Source organism: Hetaerina americana, unplaced genomic scaffold, assembly GCF_022747635.1.
Source record: "Hetaerina americana unplaced genomic scaffold, ioHetAmer1.1.p SCAF_8, whole genome shotgun sequence".
Lineage (NCBI taxonomy): Eukaryota > Metazoa > Arthropoda > Insecta > Odonata > Calopterygidae > Hetaerina > Hetaerina americana.
The window spans coordinates 85,864,780-85,890,219 of NW_027287427.1; the positions used below are offsets into that span (position 1 = coordinate 85,864,780).

Sequence of the window (25,440 nt, forward strand, 5' to 3'; positions counted from 1 at the left end):
TCTCGTCAATTTCAGCAGTCATATCGCCTGTCATCTAAGATATTCTTATTGAAGTTACATCGATAAAATATCACATAATAAAATACCTAATTTCCCCCCTATCTAAATTTAAAAAGTTTTTATTTAAGATTCATGGAAGGAAACGACCTGCGCGCAAGACCCCTGCTTCGTCTGCAGGGGTCCCGCGTGTGCTCCCCTGCGCCGCGTCTTTCCAGCCGCTTAGGATGCTAAGGCGAGGAGAATTCTTCCACGTTGTTAGGTGTTTCAACTCCCCCCTGCTCAGAGTAGCCTAGGCTTTTTCCTATTTGGATGGGCTTTGTGGCTCTGGTCCTGGCCCTGTGTCCAGGCTGGCAATGGGGTTCTTGTATGGCGAAACCCGGATTTCCGCGACCCGTCGGAAGAGGGGCGCTTCCGATTCTGCTGCTCTGTCGAAGAATTTTCTTGGAATTCTCGGCAGAATGACGTCTAGGGGTTCCAACTTCCCGTCTTCGTGCATCTTCACGGAACTGCGGGCAGAAAAGCCGCTGCCCAAGATGCACCGAGTTCTGCACCACTCGAATTCGAACGAGACTCGTTCGCGACACTCCTGACCATACCGGTGCTGCGTATGTGACGACAGGCAGCACGCATGCACGGTAGAGTTGACGCTTCAGGTCCATACTCGGGACAGGCGGGTGGATAATCGGCTGGAGCCGATAAAGCGCCTCATTTGCCTTTGCACGGACACGAAGCGATTGGGAATTCCAAAGGAGCTACCGATCCATCAGCACTGCGAGGTAGAGGACTTCAGATTCCCACAGCGGGACGAGTCCTTCCACCAATAGGTTCACTCCTGGCCGCCCTCCCCCTCCTGTATGGAAGACGATCGCCGTCGACTTTTGGGCGTTGACCGCAAAGCGCCATCGACGGTATCATAGTTGTAACTCGTGGACGGCGTCATGCAGTGTTCACACCGCGATCTCCTTCGGCCAAAGGCGGTACAGGAGTGCCGCGTCGTCGGGGTACAAGGACAGGATCTCAAAATTTGGAATGTCGTGGGAATAGATGTCGTAGAGCAATAGCCTAATTACGGACCCTGGGGTACACCGGCGGAGATTCGGTTCATCCCTGAATCCGACCTGAGCCATTGCACCGCGGAAGTCCTGTCCCTTAAAGTAGGAGTGAACCAGCTCGGTTGCCTAAGACGGGAAGTGGAGTCGTCTCATCTTCAACAGAAGAGCCGGATGCCAGACACAGTCGAACGCCTTGCTGACGTCAAAAAATGCCCAGGCAGCCACCATCTTCCTACTGAAGGCGTCCGTGATGAAATTCGTTGTTCTAACCACCTGATGGACCGTGGAATGCTGCGCGCGGGAACCCAACTGCTCTTCCAGAAGGATGTCATTCTCCCGGACGAGGTCAGTTAGTGTCCACTGCAGCAGTCGCTTGGATTTCTTGCTGAAGCCGTCGAGCAGGGAAATGGGCCGGAAGTCTCCGAGACCCACTTCGCATTTCTAAAACTTCGGAAGACACAAGATTCTCCCTCTCTTCCAAGAGGTCGGGAAGTGTGATGCCCTGATACAACCATTAAATTATAGTTGTCAGGTACGCCACCGACGCCTTGGAAGTTCTCGGATGATACCATTTGGAATGCTGTCACTACCGGGAGCCTTCTTCAAGAGGAGGCGACGTATTACCCCTATGACGTCCTTCTGCAAAAAACTCTGGGACGTCCGCGACGTCTTCAGCTTCAGCGTCCCATGTGTCCTCGGACGCCGCGATCTCCTCCTTTGTATCGACAGAATCAGCATTCCCAGGATTTGGCGAGAAGCTGCTAGCGAGGTATTTCGCGACCATTTCCGCCTTTTCCATGGGGGAGCGCGCCACCTTTCTCCCATCGAGGGTGATGGGATCCGACCTCCGGGGGGCCCTCAACCTCCTGCAGACCTTCCAAATTGCACCGATATCCTCATTACCGTCCTCCAAAAGGAACTCCTGCCGCAAATGCGCCTCCCAATGGACCGGGCGGACTTCCTGGAGGGCGTATTGTACCGCTAAGGTGAGTTCAGGGAGCTGCTTCCGGACGTAAGCGGAACTGTATTTTTACCATTGCCGTCGGACACTATTGCGTCATGTGATGAGGCCGCGGACCGCTGTCGGAAGCGGTATCCGAAGGTGCGAGTTCCTGCGATTCCTTCAGCGGAATCGCGGCATCACTTGCACCCACGACTGTCCGGGTAAGATGGCCAATCATACAATAGGTCATTGCAGGTGATGTTGGCGGTAATTGCTCCAGTGGCAGCTCTTTGGCGACGATGTTGCGAAAGGACTTCCAGTCCGCCTACGACAGGTCCAATCGGCGCGTAGGAGCAACTGCAGGAATTGGCTTCCCCACGAGAATCATCGTTGGGTTATAGTCCGACGACAATTGCACAAATGTAAACATGCTCATGGATGTCCTTCCACCACGAGTGATCGTAATGTCAAGAAGCCCCCTTGCATATGCGTGGGAGTCGTTGGGCCCAAAACCGCCAGCCGGGGCAGGTGTGATGGCTCCCCTCTGGTTGGGGTACATTGAATAGCATGTTAGATTCTTAGCGTTCAAGTCCCTCAGGATGATGGCGGGGCCTCTGTCTCTAGGAAGGCTCATGATGAGGTCCGGGTCCCAAGGCTTTACTGGCGGGAAATACAATGAGGAGACCCGTAGCCATCCACCTCCCGTCCGTATATCCACCGAGACAGCCTCTGCGTGTGGGTGTGATATAACCCGACACGGTCTGTGTTCGATGGACCTGAGGGCGATAAATGGCCGCACCACCAGATGGATTGTCCCGCTGACGTTGAAGGTCCCTGTCCGAACGGTAGATGGTCCAGCCAGGCAACTTCCCGTCGTCTGCGGGACGGAAATGGGTCTCATTGACAGCGGCGACATTGACAGCATCCTTCTCCTGGAGGACAGCCCGGAACTCTTCACGATGGCGAAGAATTCCGTTGGCGTTCCATTGTGCGAGCAGGATTGGTCGTTCAGCCATGAGTGGTTGATTCACCGATCCTACGGCGCACTAACTCCTCCAGGAGTGAGGAAGCAGTTTTCCCTGCGCGGAGCTGATTATTATGCGTAAGTACCAATGCGATTGGCATCTTATTATAGCGGGTGCATGCAGAAATAGGAAAATAGGCACTTCGGAAATTTCGTCTTTAATTATTTTAATTTTTTGTCAAGTCTGGTTCTTAGTGTTCCACGGCGTGTATCCTAAAATTTTATCATTGTTTTACGATATCAATTCGCGGGGACGACTAGAAATTCGGAGATTACATTAATTTTATTCACTCACCAACGTGGAAGTACGACTTGTCCTCGAAGTTATCGTTGAACGAAAAATTAGGACATTATATCGGTGATGCATGCTTACAAAAAATCGTCTGGTTAAACACATATGATGAAATAATTATGATAATTAGCCCAAATTTTAATTATGATCTAAATTAAACTTCATAGGAAAAAATTGTATTGCCATTTCTTTCCGAAGAATTTTGAAAATGCTCTCATTGGAGCGTAGTGGGAGCCGTGAAAAGATTAATGATTTTAATATTTTATAAAGGGTTATGCACAAATGAGAACATACAAGCAAATAATATTTAGGAAAATAATTAGGATAATAATATATAATTCAATTCTTTCTATGCATATTGTCAAATACAATCAGTTAATGGTTCATATCAGCTGATTTCCTTTTTAAATATAGTTCATTTCAAAAAACTGTAGAAAAAAGGAATTCTGTCAAATAAAAATCAGTAATGATTACAGAAATAGCATTGAGTATAAAATGTTTCAATTCCATTAGAATTAAATACCCCTGGCAGAGGAAACCATGCATCGGTTTTTTTTAATTTTTAAACACTATTGTTAAAACTCCATTGGTTCCTTGTTCTTCCCATATAGACTCTGACTGAGGTCAATGAAACTACCACTAAAGCAATTAATTACAACTTTCAGTTATCCCTTTTTGATGCAATACTAATAAATAGTATTTTGTTTTGTATCATCTATTTAAAAGAAAGAATTTATTTCAAGAGTGAATTTATCGTTGCTACGTAACGGTGGATACCTTTGACTTCGCCAGCAATGTTTTAGAAAATTCCCGAATGGTACGATCGTCTATCAAATATTTTGTGTGAAGTTTGTAAAAGAAAGCAGACGTAATTCCACGCAAATTGGTAGGTATAGTTTCTATATTATATTTCGTCTAATGCGTGGGAGTGAAAGATTTTCTTGATAACTTAATTACATGTGTGGGTGGGTAGGTAATTCAACTACGAGACGAATAATTAGAAGCCACTAGTAATTGATGCATGGATATTGTGTCCCCCCAAGGCAGAGTTTCCCTCCAAGCAAGGTTCATTTCCGATTGGGCATTCGAATTTGAATACCATCCTTCATGAATATTTATGTAGTCCGTGTAATTCAGGACATATTCACATTCCACGCATTACATCTGCACGCTTCAAATCTTCTTCAGCCGCCCATGCTTCGTGTTCCCCGACCGGGAAAGGGGGGCCTTCAACGCCGCCTTCTCTCCTGAGGCGAGGCTCCCTGCTCAGGAGCGTGTATCGCTGGTGCACAGCAGGGGGCGTTGTCCATTCACCTCACCCCCTCCCCACTAACCACCCTCACCCGGCGGGATCAGAAGCAGATTTCAACGCACCAGACACCCGCAGAAACAAACAACACCTCGGTCGCGACATCGCCAAGGGAAAGGCGACCGTCTACCCGACCAGACCCGCCGCGCCATTGGCCAAATGAGATGTTACCCGCACACGAGTTTCGAGGGGGCGGCGGGGCAATCGAGTGCACACCCCCGCCTTCGTCCCCCGATGCCGGGAGAACACTCGCACGCCCCCGCGGTCTCCATTAGGACAGCACCGAGACTACGACACTCCCCCCTTCTCTCCCATGGCTGGGGGTGGCATTTGGGGGGGAGGGGACCTGGGTTGGTGCTCGTCTCCTCCCCCATTCAGCATGCCACCGAGTCACCCGGGGCGGTCCCGCGCAGCTGTCGCCCACCCCCTCCCTTTACCCGCCCCCTTTGAATACGTATGTAGTATGTGACCACCCATCCTCCCCCTTCGTCTGCCCGCCCGCCGATCATTAAAATCGCCTCGGCCTCCGCCGGTCCCCCCCTTCCCCCGTGTTTAACCATCTTAATCACGCCCTCAAATTGGGAAGGGGAGAGGGGAAGGGGGTACACAAGAATCCGCAACATAGTCCCCCCCACTCTACCCTTCCACCGATGAGCCTCTCATCTCCCAGGCCACGCCCCCTCCCGCCCCTCCACTCCCACGCAGCAGCGCCCGATTGGTCCGCCTCCGACCAATCAGAGAGCCCCTCGCTCGACTGTGTGGCGAATGGGGGCCGGGCTCCCGTTCGACTGCGCCCCGCCGGTGTGTTCGCCGGCGTGAGTTTGTTTGTGAGTGTGCGTGAGTGTTTTCGAAGGAGGAGGGGGGTGAGGTAAAAAGAACCCGTCCTTTTTCGCTCGCTCCCTGTTTGCTCGGTTCGGAATAAGAACAAGACGGGGTATGAGTGTAGCAGGGGAGGGGGCAGGAGTAGCGTGCTGCTTGTGCAGTGTGTCCGCTGGGAGCCGAGGCGTCAGGTAGCCCTTTCTCATCGCGGGGCCGGGGGAACGAATGGGCGGGGGGATGGCTGCTGCTGAAGAGTGGGGGCCCGATGTAGTTTAAGGGCCGTCGTTGCCCCCACCCCCCACCCCACCCCCCTGTTAAAGAGCCGGGCGAGAGAGGGAGGAATTCCGACTAATTGATGTGGTGAGTCCACTCCCCCTCCCCCCTCCTCGGATCGAGCCAAGGGGTTGGCGGATCGCCCTCTCCACCGCCCCCGCCCCCTCCCTTCCCCCCTCCTTCACTCTCTCTCTCTCCGCGCCCTCCTTGTTTCCTGAGAGAGTGGGCCCTGGCCTCGCCGACCGTGTGAGAGCGCACCTCCCGAAGCCCTTCAACCCGGACACTCGCCGACGCGCCTGGCGGACGACGGCGCTGCCGATCACCGCCTTCCGACGACTCTCCCGCCGCGCGCGTCCACCGACGAAGCGCGTTTTACGTGTCTCCTTCCTACTCGTGTGTGACTCGCACCATCGGGAAGCGTGTGCACCCATCCCTGAGCGACGGCGAGCCGTTAATTGGGGGGAGGGGATAGGCGCGTGTTCACGCGAGTTACGAATGCACTGCAATCGCCCTGGTGTGCAGTGGGTGTCTTGGTGATGAGTGACTTCGTCGACCGGCGCGCAGTATTTTCAAGATAGTTCCCGCTGCAAATGAACTACGTGACGGAAAGATTGTGCCGAGAATCATCCGTGATTTGTACGCGCTCTTTTGAGTTGGGTGCTCGTTTTCCGGAGCGGAACTAAGTCCACGACTGAGACGATACCGATCGTTTGTCTCATCGGAGAGAACTTTTAGTGCGCGGGCCCTTATTTGGTTCCCGCCCCTCGGGACCTTCCGCTCTTTTCCCCCGGGACGACCGGCGGAGGCGGGCCGGGCGAGGAAAGTGCCCCGTCGGGGGCGGTAGGATGCCGGCGGGCCTTCCGTGCTGCGGCGGTCCCCCTTCGCCCGTCAGCAGTGCCGGCGGCGGACCCCCGTCGCCCCGGCCCTCGTCTTCGTCCGCAGCAGCGTCGTCGCCCCGATCGGCGGCGGCCCACTCGCCGCCCCTGAGGCCCACCATGGACTTGAGCCAGGCGCCCCACTCCGTGCTCCCCATGCCCATCCACTGCACCACCACCGGTGAGTACCCACCAGGGACGCCCCTTCCGGCTCGTTCCTTGTCAACTCTTTCTTATCAATCATTAATTTTTAGTAAATGCTGTCCGTATTCTCTCACATTTGCCAAGTTGAGCGAAGTATTTAACTTTTTTTAATACCCTTAAAAGTTTATTGGGGGCATTACTCGAAAGCGTGGGTCACTCTTGGGGACTCCTGTCTCCTTAGAACGGCGTGTTTTCCTGTCATTTCGTCGGATCATGGGGGTTCCGAATGAGCCTTATTTTGGGATTCAGCGCAGGAAGTGAGTCAACGATATGTTTGAATTTGGTCATGAAAGTTCCACTCCGAGTAAGAGGTTGTGGGAAGAAAATAATGAAGTACCTTTATGGAAGAAAATAAGTTAAAATGAAAGTATTGCTATTCTGTCTTGCTCTTCAGCCCGGACAGAAGTGTACTCTTTTTAGTGGGAAGGGAACATTACTAGTAACCTACGTTCTATGGACATATTCGATCATTTCAATAAAATGATTCCATCGCTCGAGTCTTCTCTCGATGATTTGGGATCATGAAAGTACCGTAATTCAGTACATCAACGAGTGCTATCAAAAACTAAATGAAGCATGCACCTTTTAGCTATATATCGATCTTATCGCCTTATTCATTTTATGCTGACATACTATATACCTGTTGTTTGCCGCCATAAATCCCTGGACACATTCCCTCGTGGCTGTTCTGAATGCATGAGATAAATGCGGACACAGATATCACATTGCAGACATCATCCATTGATTATATGTTTGTGAGACATATGTTTGACCATGAACTTATCAACTAGTTAACCTCTTGCTCTCACTTCTCAATATTTATTCACAAACAACGGTCAAATCAGGAATTATATTGCGATAAAGATTGATGAAACCAAAAGATAAGATTACCTCTGCGCCTGCTTGACACTGAGTAGTAGTATTTTGACAATAATGAAGAATATATTATTGGATTTATTGTTTATTTTTATGGGCTAGATGGAAGGACAACACTGTCCCCAATCCCCGCAGTTCAGGGCTGCCTGGAATGAGAACTCGCGTCCTTTATCTTCATATCTCTGTTTTTGCTAATACGCAATTATTTTGATTTTTGTGCAATAGGGATTGAGAAGATTCACAAACCGTAGTGTCGCATGCATGGAAGAATTGAATTTATCGCAGTTCTCAGTTTACATGTCCCTGATGGTCCCATGTAAAGTGACTGTTTGTTTCTGCGACAGGGGATGTTTCCGCCGAAATCATTCACTAATCTTAAATTCAAAAAAAGATAGATGCGTACACGTAAAATAAAAGATGTAATGAAACCAGAGCGATTTAAAAGGGTTATTGAGAACTTTATGTAATATTATTATTATTACAGAATCAACGTTAAATATTGTACTTCGCATAAAGGAAATTCTTTATCAGTGAAAAGTACATATGATTTTTAAACAAATCCGCTGAAAGCTTATCTCCGTCGTCTAAACAATGAAGAGGTATATTTGGATGGCGGGAGTTGGGAGGGCTTATATCCTGGCTGTTGAGGATCGCTGGTGCTGCCGGTATTCTGGAGTGATCTGCTGGTGAAGCGATCAGGCATTCGCCGATGAAGCAAACGCCAAGGGTGCACCGCACGCAGCAGAGCTCGGGACGTATCTGCAAACCATTGAACCCTGAGAGAATGCAATTTAAAATCATACCCCCTTTTTTCTGCACCTAAGTGCAAATCGCTGAATTTATTGCTTTAATATGTAAACCTCAAAAGCATGTGACATGGTTATAGGTAAATGTATTTCCGCTGACATATACTACTTAGGAGTAACCATTCCTAATGATCATGCCCCTCCGGCACCAATTTAATTCTGAAGAGGTTTTAAGAATAGGGGTACCTATCACATCTCATGATTTTTACGTAATTATTCTTCCTCAAAATCAAAGACTTACAATGATTACCTGTGGTCAAAAATTACACAGGGGATTCAAATTCATGTCAACTTACCCTAGCGACTTCCATTGATAGAAATACATTTACTTTTACTTAGGAATATTCTTTGATGATGATGATCAATATTCGGAGATGCTTATTTTTATTAAAAATTGATAGGCTTGCGGGAATATTTTAATCATTCAATTTCTTATAAACTGTTTCGAATAATACAGGAGTCTTACGGGAGTAATGTTAGTTAATAATGCAATGAAAATTAACAAAAATTAGAACTAAATGTACAAATAAGTATTCCCTTGATTGTTTGGTGAAGTAATGCCTTCTTGTCGTGATTTTCTTTGAGGATGAGATATTAACCAATTCTAGCTACAATCGAAATGAAACCTCATATGGATAGGTTGCATAGTGATTTCATTCAGAGGTATTTTAAATGTCTCTATCAAATTTGCTGTACATTCTAGTACCCAAAATGTTGCCACATATTTCACTATGAATTGTTAAATAATTGTTCATTCAAAATATTTTCTGAACTCTATATTAAATGCTCTATATCATTACTTCGACCTATTGATTACATACCATTAACTAAGTATTTCTCATTTTTCGCAGGGCTTTCTCTAATATACGGAGAAAATAGGTATAGAATGATACCGCTAACTAGAAGGACATATTTTGCAAACCGTTGGAAGCTGGGGTTATTATTATTGGCATTTATAATAATATATCATGTAATACTTAAGTTTTTCCCCGGATTTTCAAAGAAGCCAACTTCGATTTCATACCATTTCGAGATACGCACATGGTGTTATTGGAATGCCCTTTATTTTGGATGCCATTTTTATTTTGCATTTCATTGGATAGGGTTTTGACGAATTCATCAACAGAAAAATGTCGCCACACATTCTCATTTCTCAGTATTTTGTACATAGTAATAGGATAATGGCATGAGATATAAGGCTGCGTTTACTTGTTTTTATGGTATTTGAACATACGTATGTTACTTACTTGATGTGAGCCATGCGAGGGGATATCGTTGGTGAGAGAAGAGGAGTAATTTCCCGTAATTCTTACAGCCAGAACTGAAATTTCAGTTACCAAAATAGGCTGCGATGTAATTTTGAACTCCAAAAAAACCAAGGTTCGGGCCGTAATTAAGTACGGTGACATTTTTGGTGAGGAAATGAGGATGCAAATGTTGTTGTAGGAGGGGTAGATGAAGTATTATTTTTGGAACACGTTGCTTCTCTTTTGCGTATACGTGATTCCAGTGCAACTTTTATAGTTGTAACTGGTTCTTAATTACCATATAGTTGTTCATCTACGTCAAGCATGTCTTGGCCACATAAAACACTGACAGATAATGATTTTAAACAATCGACTAACTTCGGGGATTCAACCAATTTGCCCTTTAATTGACTGGTGTAAATATTGTGGGTAAAATTACAAAAAAAAGCTAGTAATTGATCTAAAGCAAGGGAAAATATGAAATTTATTAATACTAACAGAAATTAATTGGATTACTCGGAACTAGTAATGCCTATTGGACTCCATATTTCATTCCCTATTTCTAGGGAAATGCCCATGCAAGCCATCCTTAGGATAAGTGGAATGTCTCATGGAACGCTTCAGCATCACATAAAACAACAAAGCGGGGCAATGGACTGTATTAGATAATTTAGAATTTAGCTCTTGACATGAAAAATTGTGTGTAATTATCAATTAGTCTATCAAGGAAACGGAAAGTAATTACCACAGAAATTCTTATACTTTGTAGGTATCAGAATCTGTCTGCAATGAAAAAGCAAATGAGAGGAATTGTTATATGCGTCTTTCATCCTTAATTTAGTTAAATACATATTAAATATATGGGTAACGACTCATAGGAAGACGCGTGAATTATGTTATTAGATAAAGCTTAAAACACCCACAGCATTGCTAAAAAATCGCTAGGAATGAAGAATGAAAAATAAGTTAAGAACTTGCGTGGTCCGTAGCAAATCTAAGGTATGAAACATCCCTTCGATGGTTTGGGAGAGAAAGTGAGGCTTAGGCTCTTAGAAAAAAGTAGATCTTAGAAGATCACTCAATGACTCCGGAGAGAGAATCCTAAGTGAGTCTCACAATATAAATCCAGATAAAATAATGCCTAAGTCATTCAGATCCTATGTCTTCAAATACTCTTTTCTTCACTCGCACAGATCACACGCGCACAGGAGGGCTCTGGGAAGGCTGCCTTACAGACTTATACACGCTTCAAATTTAAGCCACATTTGCAAAAATATAAGATTCATGTTCCCTGCCCCATACCCGCGTGATGGCTCATTGTATAAATGTATTTGCAGCCTCAGAGGCGCTATGTAAACCTGTACGTGAGATTCTAATTGAATTTATATTGACATTTTTGAATACATTTAAAACGATACCCACATTTAATATTTATATTCCAGCTTGATCCGGTGTAGTTTTAACGAATATCAGTTTGCTTCGCATAAATATGAAAGTCACCACCATGTTCCAAGAAACTATGGGCGATGCCGCGACTTTAACTTTTAAAAGAGTCTTTTAAGAGAGGGAGAGAGAATGCGCCCTACAATACAACAATTTCAGAGTTTAAAAAGCATTTACCTTGACCTGGCATCGAGGGATCCGGGTTCGAATCCCGGTCAAACCGAATTACTTTTACTCTCTGAAATTGTTGCATTGTCGCCACTATATATTTGAAATATGGTAGGGTTATTTTTCCTGCCTTTAGTCCATTCAAGTTCGTTATAGATTGTTTTAAATAGAGGTCTCTGATAACGGAAATAATCGACGATAACAATATAAATATAACCCGAACTGCGAAAACTATCAGAATAAACTTGTTACTTGCCTAAATTTCACAGAGATTACGACCGGAGGTTTTTCACTGCACTCGATAGTATTTTTAAAACATTTGGATTTTCACCTTTACTTTCGAGTGACTAGTTCCAGGATGTTTTTAACACAAGTTGGACTCAGGGGGTGACCACCTGGAAAATATCATCAATTCATTTCATTTTGTCAGTGTCTTTATCCGGAAATCAATGAATATGATTTTGCTGATTTGATGAGTACTTGAATTCTGCACATTTTTGCATTCAAGGAGCAGCTTTCCACATGTCGATTTTTACTCTATCACGTGATTAGAAGTAGCTACATCGGGTGGAGTTTTCAAGGGAACTAACTAATCATGTGCACCGTAAACACCTGCACTCGGAGAGGTCATTAAAACGCTCTCTCTCCCGGTGGGTTGTGGGAAACACGGCGGCACAGCACAGGCCGCCAGGGGTACTCGGGCGCCGCACCGCTCGTTTGCCGACCGAGCGGTGGGGAACACTCGGATGAAGCCGGCCGGCCCTGGAGAATGAGGGCCGGCACTCAGCCCTCGACCAACCTCTCCTTCCACATCACTTTCGGTGGCGACGCCATTAGGTCCGGGAATTTGTTTCTGGTGATACACCCTTGGCGCCGGCGCCTGCCGGGGAAGTGATGCCCTTAGCTGCGAGCTGAATATTGAGACTTGTTATAGAGAGAGCACTTATGAAGTGCATATGAATTCCTCTTTCTGTTTTAATGCATGACACCCAGTAAGCAAAAAGTAGTCTGGTTCGTAATCACCCCCTGCCCCACACCCTTAGCGGTTGCCTATAGGGTACCATGTATAGTAATGTATAATTTGCCAATGCATAGGGTATGTGACGAGATACTAAGTGTTGATGTAATTAATAAATGAACACAATGAGAATTGTGGCAAGATTGCAGCTATTACAAAGCCTATGTGTAATTTTAAATGGCGAAGATACTATCAACTGTCAAAGAGGACCTATAAATTAAATGATGATCTCACCCAAAAATTACATAAACTGGTACAGCTACATCGTATGATGGGAGCCATTGACAGGAGCACGGCTGGAGGTTTTAGGACGCTGTGTATTAATATGTCTTTGGAGTGATTTGAAAATTTTGTGCAAGTTAAAATGGCAAATGGCAAGCAACGTGTTTATTGTGAATATGCGGGAAAATGGAGCGTTGTAATCCGAGTTGAACTACCGTTATCCATTCGTCAGAATAGCCCTACGAATATACGTATGTATGCTGCTCGATCACCGTGTCATTTAGATTATTAATACTGAAGTGGGGTGCAGTTATCTTATTTTATCCTGGCGGTGAAATCTGAACGATGTGTTAGGTTGTGATTCTGTCGATGAATCACTGGTGTGATTGAGCTCTCGAGTTTCCCTTTGCTTTTGATAAGTCACCTTCGTCTCTGAAAGGACTCTCTCCGATTATTCCGTCATACTTCCTTCCTTCTTGCCACAGATTTTCCCAAGACAAACTGTTATTCTCACGACACGCTCAAAATCCTAAATATAGGCACATTTTACTGCGATGGCTCATAAATACATTTGAGCATAATAATTGCGAAAACACATCTCTTACCTAATTTCACATTCCCGCGTCCCTTCTTACGTAGGCAAGGTTTTTAACAGTGGAGCCGTACATTCATCGAAAGGCATAAAAGACTAGCTCCTGCATGTGGACTTCTTGAATCTGATACGAATGACAGTCCAGCTAGAGTCTCAGCGACCCAGAGGGGAGGGCGGAGGCGGGCGGGAGGGCTTCCCACCGCCCTCGCCCCGCGCGACCCCTGGCGTCCCAAAGGGGACAATGCCATTCCCTCGTCCCGTCTCCCGAATCCACCATCTTCCCATCCGTGCACCCGCGTCTTTCCACTTGGGCGTAAGGCGTGGTCTCACGGAGGCGATAATCCGCGCCAGGAGTCCACGGAGTTGATATAGGTGACCTTTTTAATGAATTAATGACGCTTATCAATATAAATCTATATATATATATATATATATATATATATATATATATAAATCTATATTAAGTATCGATTATTCGTATGCGGATAATCCGTTTTGCGAATTATCCTTGTGGTCCATGCTTTCCTCTCTTCCCAGCACCGCAATGTTTTTGATAAAGTTACAGCAGTAAAGATAATTAAATGATTTGGGACTTCAATATAATATTTGAAAAAAATATGTTTGAGTTTCCTTGTTTTCATAAATATCTTAAATTTAGATCTCAAAGTCAAAAGTTATTAATAGTGTTTAAGGTTTTAATGTAAACATTCTCTCACTGCCCGAACCTATTGTTCCTCTAACTCTGAGAATCCCATTTTCTCCTTTGAGGTGACCAAATGAGTTCAGCATGCAACAAAGAAGTCATTATCTATCTGCACTGCATTATTTTAGCCGGTGTCATATTACGGATGTGAATCCGTAATTAGCGATCTTTTGCCAATATTCGCCCTTCATCAATCTTTTTCATGTCTACATGATTTTTTTAGGTTTATGGCAATGCCATCTATCGTTTATTATATACTTATACATACCCTCATAAATATGGTTTGACAAAGCAAACATGAGTACATTGCCAAATAATCGAATTAATGGCAAGTAATAAAAAGTAGTGTTTGAGTTTGAGAAAATACGTTTTCTAATCGTAGTCACTTGTTTTAAAAAACTATATCGATTCATGTGAATTGAATCTGTTTACATCACGACCACGTTTCCTTCATATTTCGGGGAAACTTGTGTTTTTGATTATCCGTGTTTCATCTTGCATTTATCAGCGACAGGGTAATCGAGAGTTAACCGTGTATTGCGTACTCTGGGGGACTCAGGAAGCTTATTAATACGGGTAATTCATTTTTCGACCGTTTATTCTGTATTGATTGCATTCAATGCAACAATTAATTTAGGAAATAACTATGAATGTGGGTTGAGCATCGAGTTTGCTGTACAATCTTCGACGCATTGAAGAGGAAATTCATCTATAGCATCGAACCCTTTGAGCTGAATAGCAATCAAAATCTACGCGGCTCCCTGAGCAATTTTAATTGACTAATTATCATTACGAATTCTCCCTTACACCGTTAATTTCTTTAGTCTGCATGTTTGCATTTGCACTGCCTGTGGTGCATAACCTCTTTGGTAACATTATTTTATCTAAATAAAATAGGTGTTTTATTATGCATTCCGTTGCAACACTCTTCTGCCTTTTGCGGATGAACCTGATTTAAATTTTTTTAAATTATGTTTTACGGATTGCTTGGTTGAGAGTCGCCCTGGGTCAAAACACTCTCTTTATTCTTTCTTTCAAAGTTTGGATTTCTTGATTGACCTAGGTTATAAAGGGAAATGTATGACTACAAATATTTTTCACTCAGTTTCAGGATGCATAATTATGAATTTGGTTATTTGCGATCGGATACTCTCTATTCATTTTATAAATTATTGGTTTTCAATTTGTTAACAACGGTATTTCATAAATGAAAGAAGATAAATATTGTTGTAGCGTCGAAGAAGAGATCAAAGTTATTAACAATTCAAATATATCTCTTTGTTAAAGCTGGAGGTGTAAGACTCATGGTTGGTTTCCATTGTTACTAAGAGAGCAAAAGCAATTTTTAAGGATATTTCCACTTGGCTCAAATTCCATGTACGCAAATAACTGCAATCTTACTGAAGTATTTCCGTGTTCATCTCATGAACTAGTAGATTCCTATATGATTGCTTTCACAAGGACTTCTTCTCCTTTACTTATTATTTAATTCACATAAGTGCACACTCTTCCTATGTGTTATCATCTAATTCACTTATTTTTGACATTTATTGTCCGTAACCAACATTGCCAAATCATCTGATCCAAAGATATGTATATTTTGATGTTCACGTATTGCATTGGATGAAGTATTGTCTGTATCGGACCCTGCTCATAGGGGGTGAAAGCTCCAGATATTTCCTCAACATGTTATATCTATATTACTTTAATAACCAACAAGACAGCAAATCACTTCAGTGTTTGCCGGAATGAGCGACCCTATTATAGGCATGGATACCTAAAATTAATTACACTCCTAAATAATCGTCCTCTCTTCACATTACGTAGGCTTCTAACTATCTAGATTTTCAGTCTTACAGCAAATATCATTACATATTCGTAGATCGGAGGCTTTCGCAGCTGTTGGGAGATGCAGAGGTGGTTCTCGGGTTAGACTGCGTGACAGACATTTTTGGCTTAGCGTTTCTCTCCCGTTGCAGGGAGCGTCTTCGACTTCGCTCCTGAAGACGCTCCCGGCAATGGGAGACAAACGTTGAGCCAAAAATGTCTCTCACTCAGTCTAACCGGAGAACCACCTCTGCATCATTACATATTATATTTTAACATATTTAAGACCATTCTCGTAGGTCCATTTTCCGTGCTAACTGGACGCATCCAAACAAATCCTCTTTCATGCTTACATCTTTATTTGGCTTTGCCATTTTTTCTCTTGGTCCTCCTTTTGGAATGATCTCATTTCGCCTTTTACACTTCATACAAATTAATAACGTCTAACATTATACCTCATGTGTATGATTCTGATTTTGCACGTCACCTATTAATCTACCCCTCAATACTCTTCCACTTTATGAGAGCATTCCTGTTGTGTTATCACCTCCTGTCACATACCCTAGTGGTGCCTTACAGGGCACCATGTAGATACTCCAAGTCATGAAGAATTCCGTTCTTTCGTGTTCCTGACCATCTGGCCAAAGTCCACCATAGCTTTGGTCGCATCTCACGGGAAATTATTTCATGTAGCTTCCTTACTTCTATGTGTGTCGTCTCAAATATTTATGGTTTTATCTTCTACATCTACATAATACCCACAAAGCCGCCACAAGGGCGTGTGGCGGTGGGTGTCAGGTCACGACCCGTAAATAGGAACAATACCACATGCAAAATCAATAACATGAAAATCTACACCCACAGCAGCGTATGCACTCATGCAAAAATCCCTTCATCCAACACTCATGCAAACACATATACCATAAATCAACAAGCAACTGCACCCCAAGATGCAGCGCGAAAGCCATCCAACAAAGCGCAAGCCAGAACATAACAAGCAAGAAGGCGAAATTTACTTTGCTTATGTATGATTCATAAATTGTTAAAATAAATGGAACTTGACTAAACCGCATTTTGAATTTTTACTTTATATTTCCTCATCATGAGCATCTTGGACTTTCATCTAAGGCTCGGGCTTTCATCCAATTCTTCGCATATTTTAATCAGCATGCGAACATTTAGTCAATTCGAGGAAATGTAGGTAATTCATCATTTTGAATAAATGCTAAAAATGATAAGTTGCCATTTATTTTGCCTTTACAAACAGGTGTTGCAAAGAACAAAAAATACTATAATGAGACTGTCATATGATATAAATTCCCAAAGAATTTAAAAAAATGCTCCATTCTAACTCACTTGTTTTTTAAAATCCCATTTTGTGTTTTCCACTTCATTGTTTCATGTTGAAAAGTTATAAGTGCCCTTTTGCGTCAACTGATGAAGGTTCAACCGTCGTTTCAAGATAAAAATATCATATTTTTATTGATGCGATGAATTTTCTTGACCCCAATCAAGCTCTTACCCTGCACAATATTCCGAAGTCCAATTAGTGATGGCGTAGAAAACTGGTGGCAAGCCTTTCCCTGTCTCATAGCTCACGGTGCTAACAAATAGTGTAGTCCCACGATAAGGCGATCACGGTTCCAATCTCGGTCAAGGCGAATGATTTTTACGATTTTTATATGCGTCTTGTTATGGGTTATCATTCCACCTAAGTATTTATAATTTAATCATAAAATATTGGTTGCATAAATTCCATGCTCAAGAAGTAAGCATTTATGAAATTTCTAATAAATCAAACGTGGCAATGGAAATATTTCCCTCACGGATATTTTGATTTAAGTAATCATTTGATTTTATTTTTATACCACAAACCTAAATTGATAGCAATTTCACAGTTATAATATATTAAATTGCGTTAACTGTGCTGGGTGAAAAAATGATAACCTCTTATGCTAAGTTGTCAGTTTTGGTGGCTATATTGATGGCAGAGACAATTTTAAAATAATAATTATATCAATATTTAAACTTTTGATGGGCGTTAGCCAGCTTTTGAGAGGAGAGAGGAATAGTTAGAAGATTGTTACATGTATGGTTCCATCACGATCAAGCTTCCTTTCAAGTGGCAGACCCATCATTCTCCATCCGCTCCAGTCCACAGGCAATACCACCTACAAAATAATAAGGCAATACGCACCACTGTATAGAATAAGGATACAGCTCTTGTCTTAATAATACTCAGAATAATTTAATGTGGAAAGTATATCTCCTCATAGAAGTATGTTTGATTTATAGTACTATGGTTATTTGCTAACGCAATTGGAATAAAGTATTTTCTCATGTTTGACGTAGCCTTTCCCAATCTCATGCCTCATGATGTTAACTGATCGTTAAGTCCCAGAGTAAGGGGATCCCGGTCCCAGCCTCGGTCAAGACGAATGATTTTTACGCGGTGAAATTTCTGCATTTCGGTGCACATCAACGGGTTCCGTGGCTGACGCGAAATTTCCCGCGAGGTCTTTGAATTTGTCTAAGGAAAAAGTCCCTTTGGTGTATGACGTTGGGTCTAACTTCATTGACTCTTGCTAAGCAAACACGACTGCTATCAATTTTGGCCTTCTATACATGGCAATTTGTCACAACATCTGGTTCTTTGAAAGCCCTGAGTAATTTACTGCGTGAGAGAACTCTTCCGTAACTTCACTGGGTAAAGCAATCGGTCGGATAGTAAAGTATAACTAAGCTGTCACTCTGGGGATCAATTCTCCTTCTTTCTTCCGCCAATTTGGTGAGACGTCTTTCACCAAGATTTTACTCAAGGGAGGGCAATCGTGTATGTTTCATATAGTATCAAAACCTATAGAGGTGTAGTGCACACATTTCTGTTCGTTGGAGATAAAGAAGTCGTTTAAGAGAGCTCTCTGTAATAAACTGTTTAATCACAACAATGCTTGTGCTTCTTTAATACGATCACGCTATGGTAAGTTTCTTTAGAATAGATTGCGCTAAAGCAGTGAAAGTTACCCAGGCATATATCTTTAAAAGTTAGTATCTAACATTATAATTTAAGGATATAAAATTCATTTCAAGGGTAGGAAACTGGCATCTGAAAGTAAGTTATCATTCTTTTATGGTTTCTGATAATGAATTTCATTTATAATTTTTGGTGATTATTTTTTCACAAAAAAATGGTTTCAGCTTTGACTTTTTTAAACAAAATTTTTGAATTTGTATGGTAAATGCCTCATTGGGGATATGTTCTTAAATTATTCTCAATGAATCCTGACTGGTGAGATTTGTCGAGCTTCATCGTTTTCACCATCATCACGATTTTAAAATGCGTTACCGTGAAAGATAGTTTTCGCTGAGTAGATGTGAAGTCCTTGAGCATATTTATTTGACTTTCGTGAAATACAAGTGATTTGATGTGTAAGGACGTCATGTGATCTTGTTACGCAAAAGAAAGACGGCGAACTGTCGCAGTTATGTTGCGAGACTAGCCCCAGGGTTCCAAGAAGGTGGGTAAGAAATGCCTGGGAGCGTCTTAAAAGGCGCGGGTGAATGTACTAAAAATGAATCTTTAAGGACCTTTACTCCGTCAAAAAAAAATTCGCGATCCGGATTTTGATTGAGAGAATGTTTCTCGCCTTCTTGCTGGACGAAAGAATCCTTATCTGCCCTCACCCCACGCCCCCTCGCGGCACTTCCCGACAAGGCGATACTGTGTCCGATAGATAAGCCAAATACGACAGCCGCATCGCCCGCCTAAGAACACTTTGTGCCCCAAGGGAGGGGGGGGGGGAAGAGAGGAGGTAGAGGGAAGGGGAACAGCTGTTTCCCGAAAATGTTTCGATAAAGCGATTTAAGCGGAACACTGGTGAGAGCGGGTGGTGTGGCGCTGGTAGGGGGTGCGTTGCAATGGGGGGGGGGTGTCGGTCTCCGTCGTGGTCTCCTCCGCTGCGGTGCGGGAGGGGCGAGCGATTGCGGAGCGTGGCACAGGGGGGGGGGAGGGTGGAGCTGTTTTTCGCCGCGTAATTGGCCGCCGCCGCCCGCCGTCTCGTTCGTTGTTTGGGAGTTTTCCCTCTTTTTTCGATACTCTAAAGATTAATCGGAAGCTTTCGAAGCTTCCCCTCTTTTCCGGAACAATAAATTAAGGGAAACAATCGGAACATCTCCGCAGATTAAAGGATTAAAAGAAGACGAGCGCCGACGAGGCTGACATCTCCTGGGTGGTGCCCCAATCGTTGAGGGGATCTCGCATATTGGGTTGTAGGACTCTTTGTCTCCGTTCGGCCGTGTGCGTGCGTGCCCGAGTGCGTGCGTGCGTGCGTGCGTGCGAGTGGGACGGGCGGGGGTGCTGGCGGCACCGGAAGCGGTCAGCTCATCCCCGGAGGAAGTTCCATTAACGCTCGACCCATCTACTTTTCGCATAGCAGTCTTTTTTTCTCGAATTCGTCTTTCTTCCACTTCCATCCTCTTCCTCCGAACCACGGTCTCGGCGACGAAGGTGCACTTTGCGTGGACTGTTGCGGAGCGCAAGATCTGCGGAAGCACTCGCTCCACGTAATAAGATAAAGTGTGTGTGTGTTTGTGTATTGCTGAAATACTGAAAGTTGATCTGGTTTTGACCACGAGAAAGTGAAACTGGAGCCATGAACTGGAACTAGGAAAACAAATGGAAATATTTAACTGATTTTCAGCTCGTCCATCCTCGTATATTCTGCCATATCTCTTCAAGTCAATTAATATTCTGTCCCTACCTACCAATGCAGGTCCCATGGTATATTAATTGATCTAATAATAAAACCGATGCATTGCAAAGGAAATTTGAAAAAAAAACCCGGCCAGGTAATGACAAATTTGGACTCAGTTGCTCTCTTTTTGAACTTCTAATTGATAATTTCAGATATTAAACGGAGAAGGTAAGATTCATCCATGAATTTGGTTTTTCAACGTGTGCATGGAACTATAGATACATATGCATCATTGGCCAGGTTGCACTTGCTGTAATACGAGGGTCATCCGGAAAGTAGTACCCGTTCGTGCCGCATGAAGTGCTGACGACGCGAGTAGCCGCTGGACGAGGTCAGATAGCTTCAGTGGCTTGTCTGCCTTCTCTGAGCCAAGTTGCGTGACGCTAGCATTGCCTGTGTTGTTTCTGTGATTGTTTACAATGTTTAAAAAAATTGAGAACGCCGCCAGTTGTGAAGTGAGGGCAGTGATTAAATTCCTCAATGCAAGAAACGTTCGCCCATGTGATATTCATCGCCAATTAAAGGAGGTGTATGGAGACAATGTAATGGACGAGTCGTCTGTTCGGCGGTGGTGTCGCAACTTCAACATGGGGAGGGGGAACACACACGACGATGAGCGTTCGGAGAGACCGTCTGTCATTACAGACCAACTGGTGAGCTCAGTTGACGAATTCGTGAGGAACGATCGGCGCGTCACAATTGATGACATCTGTGAGCATTTTCCCAATGTTTCTCGAACAATTGTTCATGAAATTGTTAAACACCATCTGCATTATGCAAAAATTTGTGCAAGATGGGTCCCTCGCGTATCTCAATGAGCTGGCGGCGAAGGACTATGCAGCAGGAATACAGAAACTTGTCACACGTTATGACAAATGCCTTAATTTGCTTGGAGATTATGTTGAGAAGTAGTTTAAAGTATCCTCTTTCAAATAAAATTTTTTATGTTTGTTAATATTTACTTTTGTGTCTTTATTTCACGAACGGGTACTACTTTCCGGATGACCCTCGTACTTCAAGCAATTCCCAATATCTCCTTACATGTTTTTTTGTATTTTGGAGACCTCGTAAAAAACAGCGTAAGCAGAGGAACGAACGCACTGAAATGACAAAAAAATAATACATTCGCGCATTAATGAAATAAAAATTTCCCAAAGTAAATCTACATGAAAGGTAATTCCCAGTGCTTGACGGCTGAACCATATGGTGCCAGAGGGAGGAAATGAGAGTGAGCGGATTCGGATGTAAATGTCATGATCGGCCCAGAATTGAAGCATTGCTCCACTTGAACCGGCGCTCGTGTTTCTTCCTCTCCCTCCGAATCGGCCCTCACCCCGCACCGCCTCGCTTTTCCGCGGCCGGGGCCCGTCGCCTCGCCTGCGGGAGAGCCGAGACTCCGCTCGGGGTCGGCCGCCGCTTGACGTGTGACCCCACTCGCAGGCTAGTACGAACTTGCGCCGAAATATGGTGTAATCAATAGATATCGGATCGGCGATTATGGATTTAAGGTGGACTTGGTCACGAAACGCCTTAGGAAACTGCTTATTTTTTTCTATTGCGACATTTTCCCATCAAGTTATAACTAAACAAAATGTGACACTTAGGCAAAAGAACTGAGCCCTTGTTGGCTTAAAATAATCACTATTGCCAATACGATGACAAAAATGCTTTTTAATGATCAACATCTCATGTAGAAAAATACTTCAGCTAATTTTCTCTCTGCTTCCACCGTACTCCATAAATGTAAAATAATTTCTGACTTCACTCGCACGAACATTATGAACTTTCATATTAGAGTGTTCTAGAACAAAGAAATTATGAAGAAAGCGAAGCTAAAGAAGCTCAACCTCTCAGTTTTCATGCTCTTTGATGAAATATCAAGTTAAGCTATACTCTTATTACGTTGAATTCATTTTTTATCTAAAATTCTGTGCTATTTCAATGGAAATGAAAGTGTTCTGTCACATAATAGAAATGTTTTCATTAGATGTGAGGTGTACTATGTGAGGTTGAAATTTGGAAAAGGGAGATTTTTCACAGGTTGAAATACAGACGTCCCTACTAGGCTCCAGGGGTCCGCTGGAAGGCGCCCCGCTTCCATTGACTAGACTGGAGACCGGAGGCGGTTGCAAGTCTCGCCGTGGTGAGGCTGCGAGAGCGGCTGAGAAACGGCTCGCCCTCCTCCGGGAGGGGTAGGCAGCGAGGTTTTCGCTAGTTCGCTCGGCAGGAGAGGCATCCGCTGCCCACGCTTGCACCCCCTTACCCGACGCTGCTACCCCCAGGGGTAGCCCCTCTGCACATCCGAATCTGGACACGGGGATGGTCGTGGTCTTCCAAATGATCGCGTCGCAAGGCCTTTCCCTCTTACATCTTTTCCTTGCTCGTGCCCTCCGGCATCCTCTTTACACGAACGCCCCTTCATAGCATCTCTCTTCGCTCCCCCCTGCTCTCTCCTCCCTCACAGCACCACCCCCTTCACCCTCGAGCACTTCGGCCACCCCACTTGCGAGATAGAAGCAATATGGCGCAGCAATAGTGTAAACATGGCAGCTGCATTCGCAACATGCATCACAGAGGAACAACACACTCTCATTTGTTTGTTGAGTTGATAAGGGGAGAAACATTGAAATTCATCAATTAATGAAAAATTGGTGATCCATCTCTGTACCTCCAACAAGTTTACACGTGAACTGGCAGTTCCCAAACAGCATTTCCCCCCTAAGAGAAGTAATGCTGTTGAGGAACTGGGCATTACTCTCCTTGACCAGGTCAGCCACATAATAGAGTGTTGACCCCCACTTGCCCGAGTAGCAGTTAAAGCCATGTTATTTCTTGAGTAATTGTGAACTTACAAAATCCTGGAATATGTATATTGTACTCAAAGGAGAGTGCATTTGAAAATAATATAACCAAGAATATTTTGTATTCAAGAAATTACGAAGTTTTAAATGTATAATTTTCAAGGCTTTCATTTGGCTCTCCCTTTGGAAAATGGAGTGCTACAGAAGTTTGATGTATGGGAATGCATGTATATGTCTCTACATTTGATTCTTCCATATTTTATAATATCGTTTCTTTTATCCATTTGAGATCTCTTTTTGTTGGGTTTATCTAACATTAATTTTATAAAACTTACGGCCATATCAGGGCTTAATAACAGCATTAATCCCCTGTGTGCCATTGAAATGCATCGGAAAGAATTCCTGTCTCATGAGAAAATACTGGAGCAGCTGAAGGGGCAGCAATATACTAAGACTTAATTCTTTTATGTGACATGCCAGGTGGGTAACCACCCCATGCCACACACCCTACTGTTGGCATGTAGGGTACCACATCGATGTCCTACGATTTTGAAATGCGTCAAAGCTGCAAAGCATCGTTCTCCCCCCGTAAAGTACATCTGAACCCTTAACTTTTGGGATATCTCATCGCCTATCAACCTTCCAGTATTCCTCGCTTGATCTCTCGGATCGTAAATCCGGGAAATAGGCTGTGTGAGTTTAGTTGATTTTGGCGAAAACACAAGGATGATGATATGTGTATTCCTATTTACACCATTGGCATCCTTGACCACCCCGTGACGTCAGTTTAGGATTTCATCGGATAATACGAAACTTCTTAATTGTAATGCCTTAACTCGGGGTTCGATTTCTTAGATTTATACATATATGTCCATTTGTCCACATGACGCGTCGATGACAGGTTTCTCCATCCAATAGCGGATCTTCTATTGATCTCTAGCTGGGGGATATAACGGAGTTTTTGCTAACGGGCGATTCAGAAGACACTTGAACATTTTGATTTCACTCGTTGATCTTTAAGTTTGGCTACGAGTCTGTTGAAAATGAAAGAATACAATTAGGCTCTTGGTCAAAACTCAATTCTACGTTCGTTTACTTTGGTGATGTCTGCAAACCTTAGGACTTCCTTCAATATCAAATGCTGAGCGACTCTTGTCATCTTGTTGCAAATCTGTAAACGTTTTCACCGTTATCACCGCCATAAGTTTGAAAATTTTAAAATGTGTACGATATTTAAAAATATATACAACAGAATTATGTATGCATACATATACATAAATCCACATGCACTGTCAGGCTTCACTTCGTGGAATTGTTTGATGTCCAAATCGAAATTACAAACACTTTTAATATGGACATACACGCTTCATTTTTCAATGGGAGGCGGGGAATGTTGTAGTTGACGATGAAATGGCGGGCGAGGACCAATCTCAGCCATGAAATCAGCTCTGGAAAATTAGCACGCCAGAGCAAAATCATATCCTCGATTTGAGAGGGCTTTGCCACTTTGCGTTTTGGGTTCTAGAGCCCAAATTAACGCATTCATTGATGATACCACAAATCTGCCGAGGTTTTTGTCATCAATTGCATTGGCAAAACAGTTAATGTGTAGTACAGTTTACTATGCAACCTTGGGGCCATCCAAAATACGTGCTTTTTTTACTCATAAACCTTTCTAGTCCCTAACTCCTATCGGATTCTGTAAAATTGGGAAAGGAATTAAATGCATTGGTAGATATAGGAAAGTATCCACAAGCGACAGTAAGAAATATTATTATTCCAGAAAAGTCTTCAGTGAAATTTTTGGTAACATTTTCATCAAAATTTAAAATAATTAACTGGTTAAAAAAATTCATAACGCCAATTAAAGATAAAAATACTATATTTTACGATGCATTACGCATGCTAAGTATTATCCACGCCGATACTAGAATACTGATGGATTCTGTATTTTGTTTTACAAGATATTTTGTAATTATAAAATAAATTTGTAGATAGTAATTTAAATATATTAAGGGAATTCGTTCCTTCCGAGGTAGCTTTCTTCCTACCGGTCTACGAGGCTGACGAGATAATTTATTTGCAATATTTTAGGGCATAGGTATCGTAGGCGCAAGCAAGTAAAAAATTAGAAAAATCAAACATACACAATCAACAAATATAAAGCATGAATTCAAGGTGTTTAAATCAAT

General features: G+C 43.4%; 1 protein-coding gene across 1 annotated transcript in view; it reads left to right on the plus strand.

Moving 5' to 3' along the window:
* Positions 1-6,557: 6,557 nt before the first annotated feature.
* LOC139698155 (paired box protein Pax-6-like) overlaps positions 6,558-25,440 on the plus strand; it is a 276,580-nt gene continuing 257,697 nt past the window's right edge. Inside the window, exon 1 of the mRNA XM_071597078.1 lies at positions 6,558-6,768. Coding sequence (XP_071453179.1) covers positions 6,558-6,768 — 211 coding nt within the window. The remainder of the gene's footprint in view (positions 6,769-25,440) is intronic.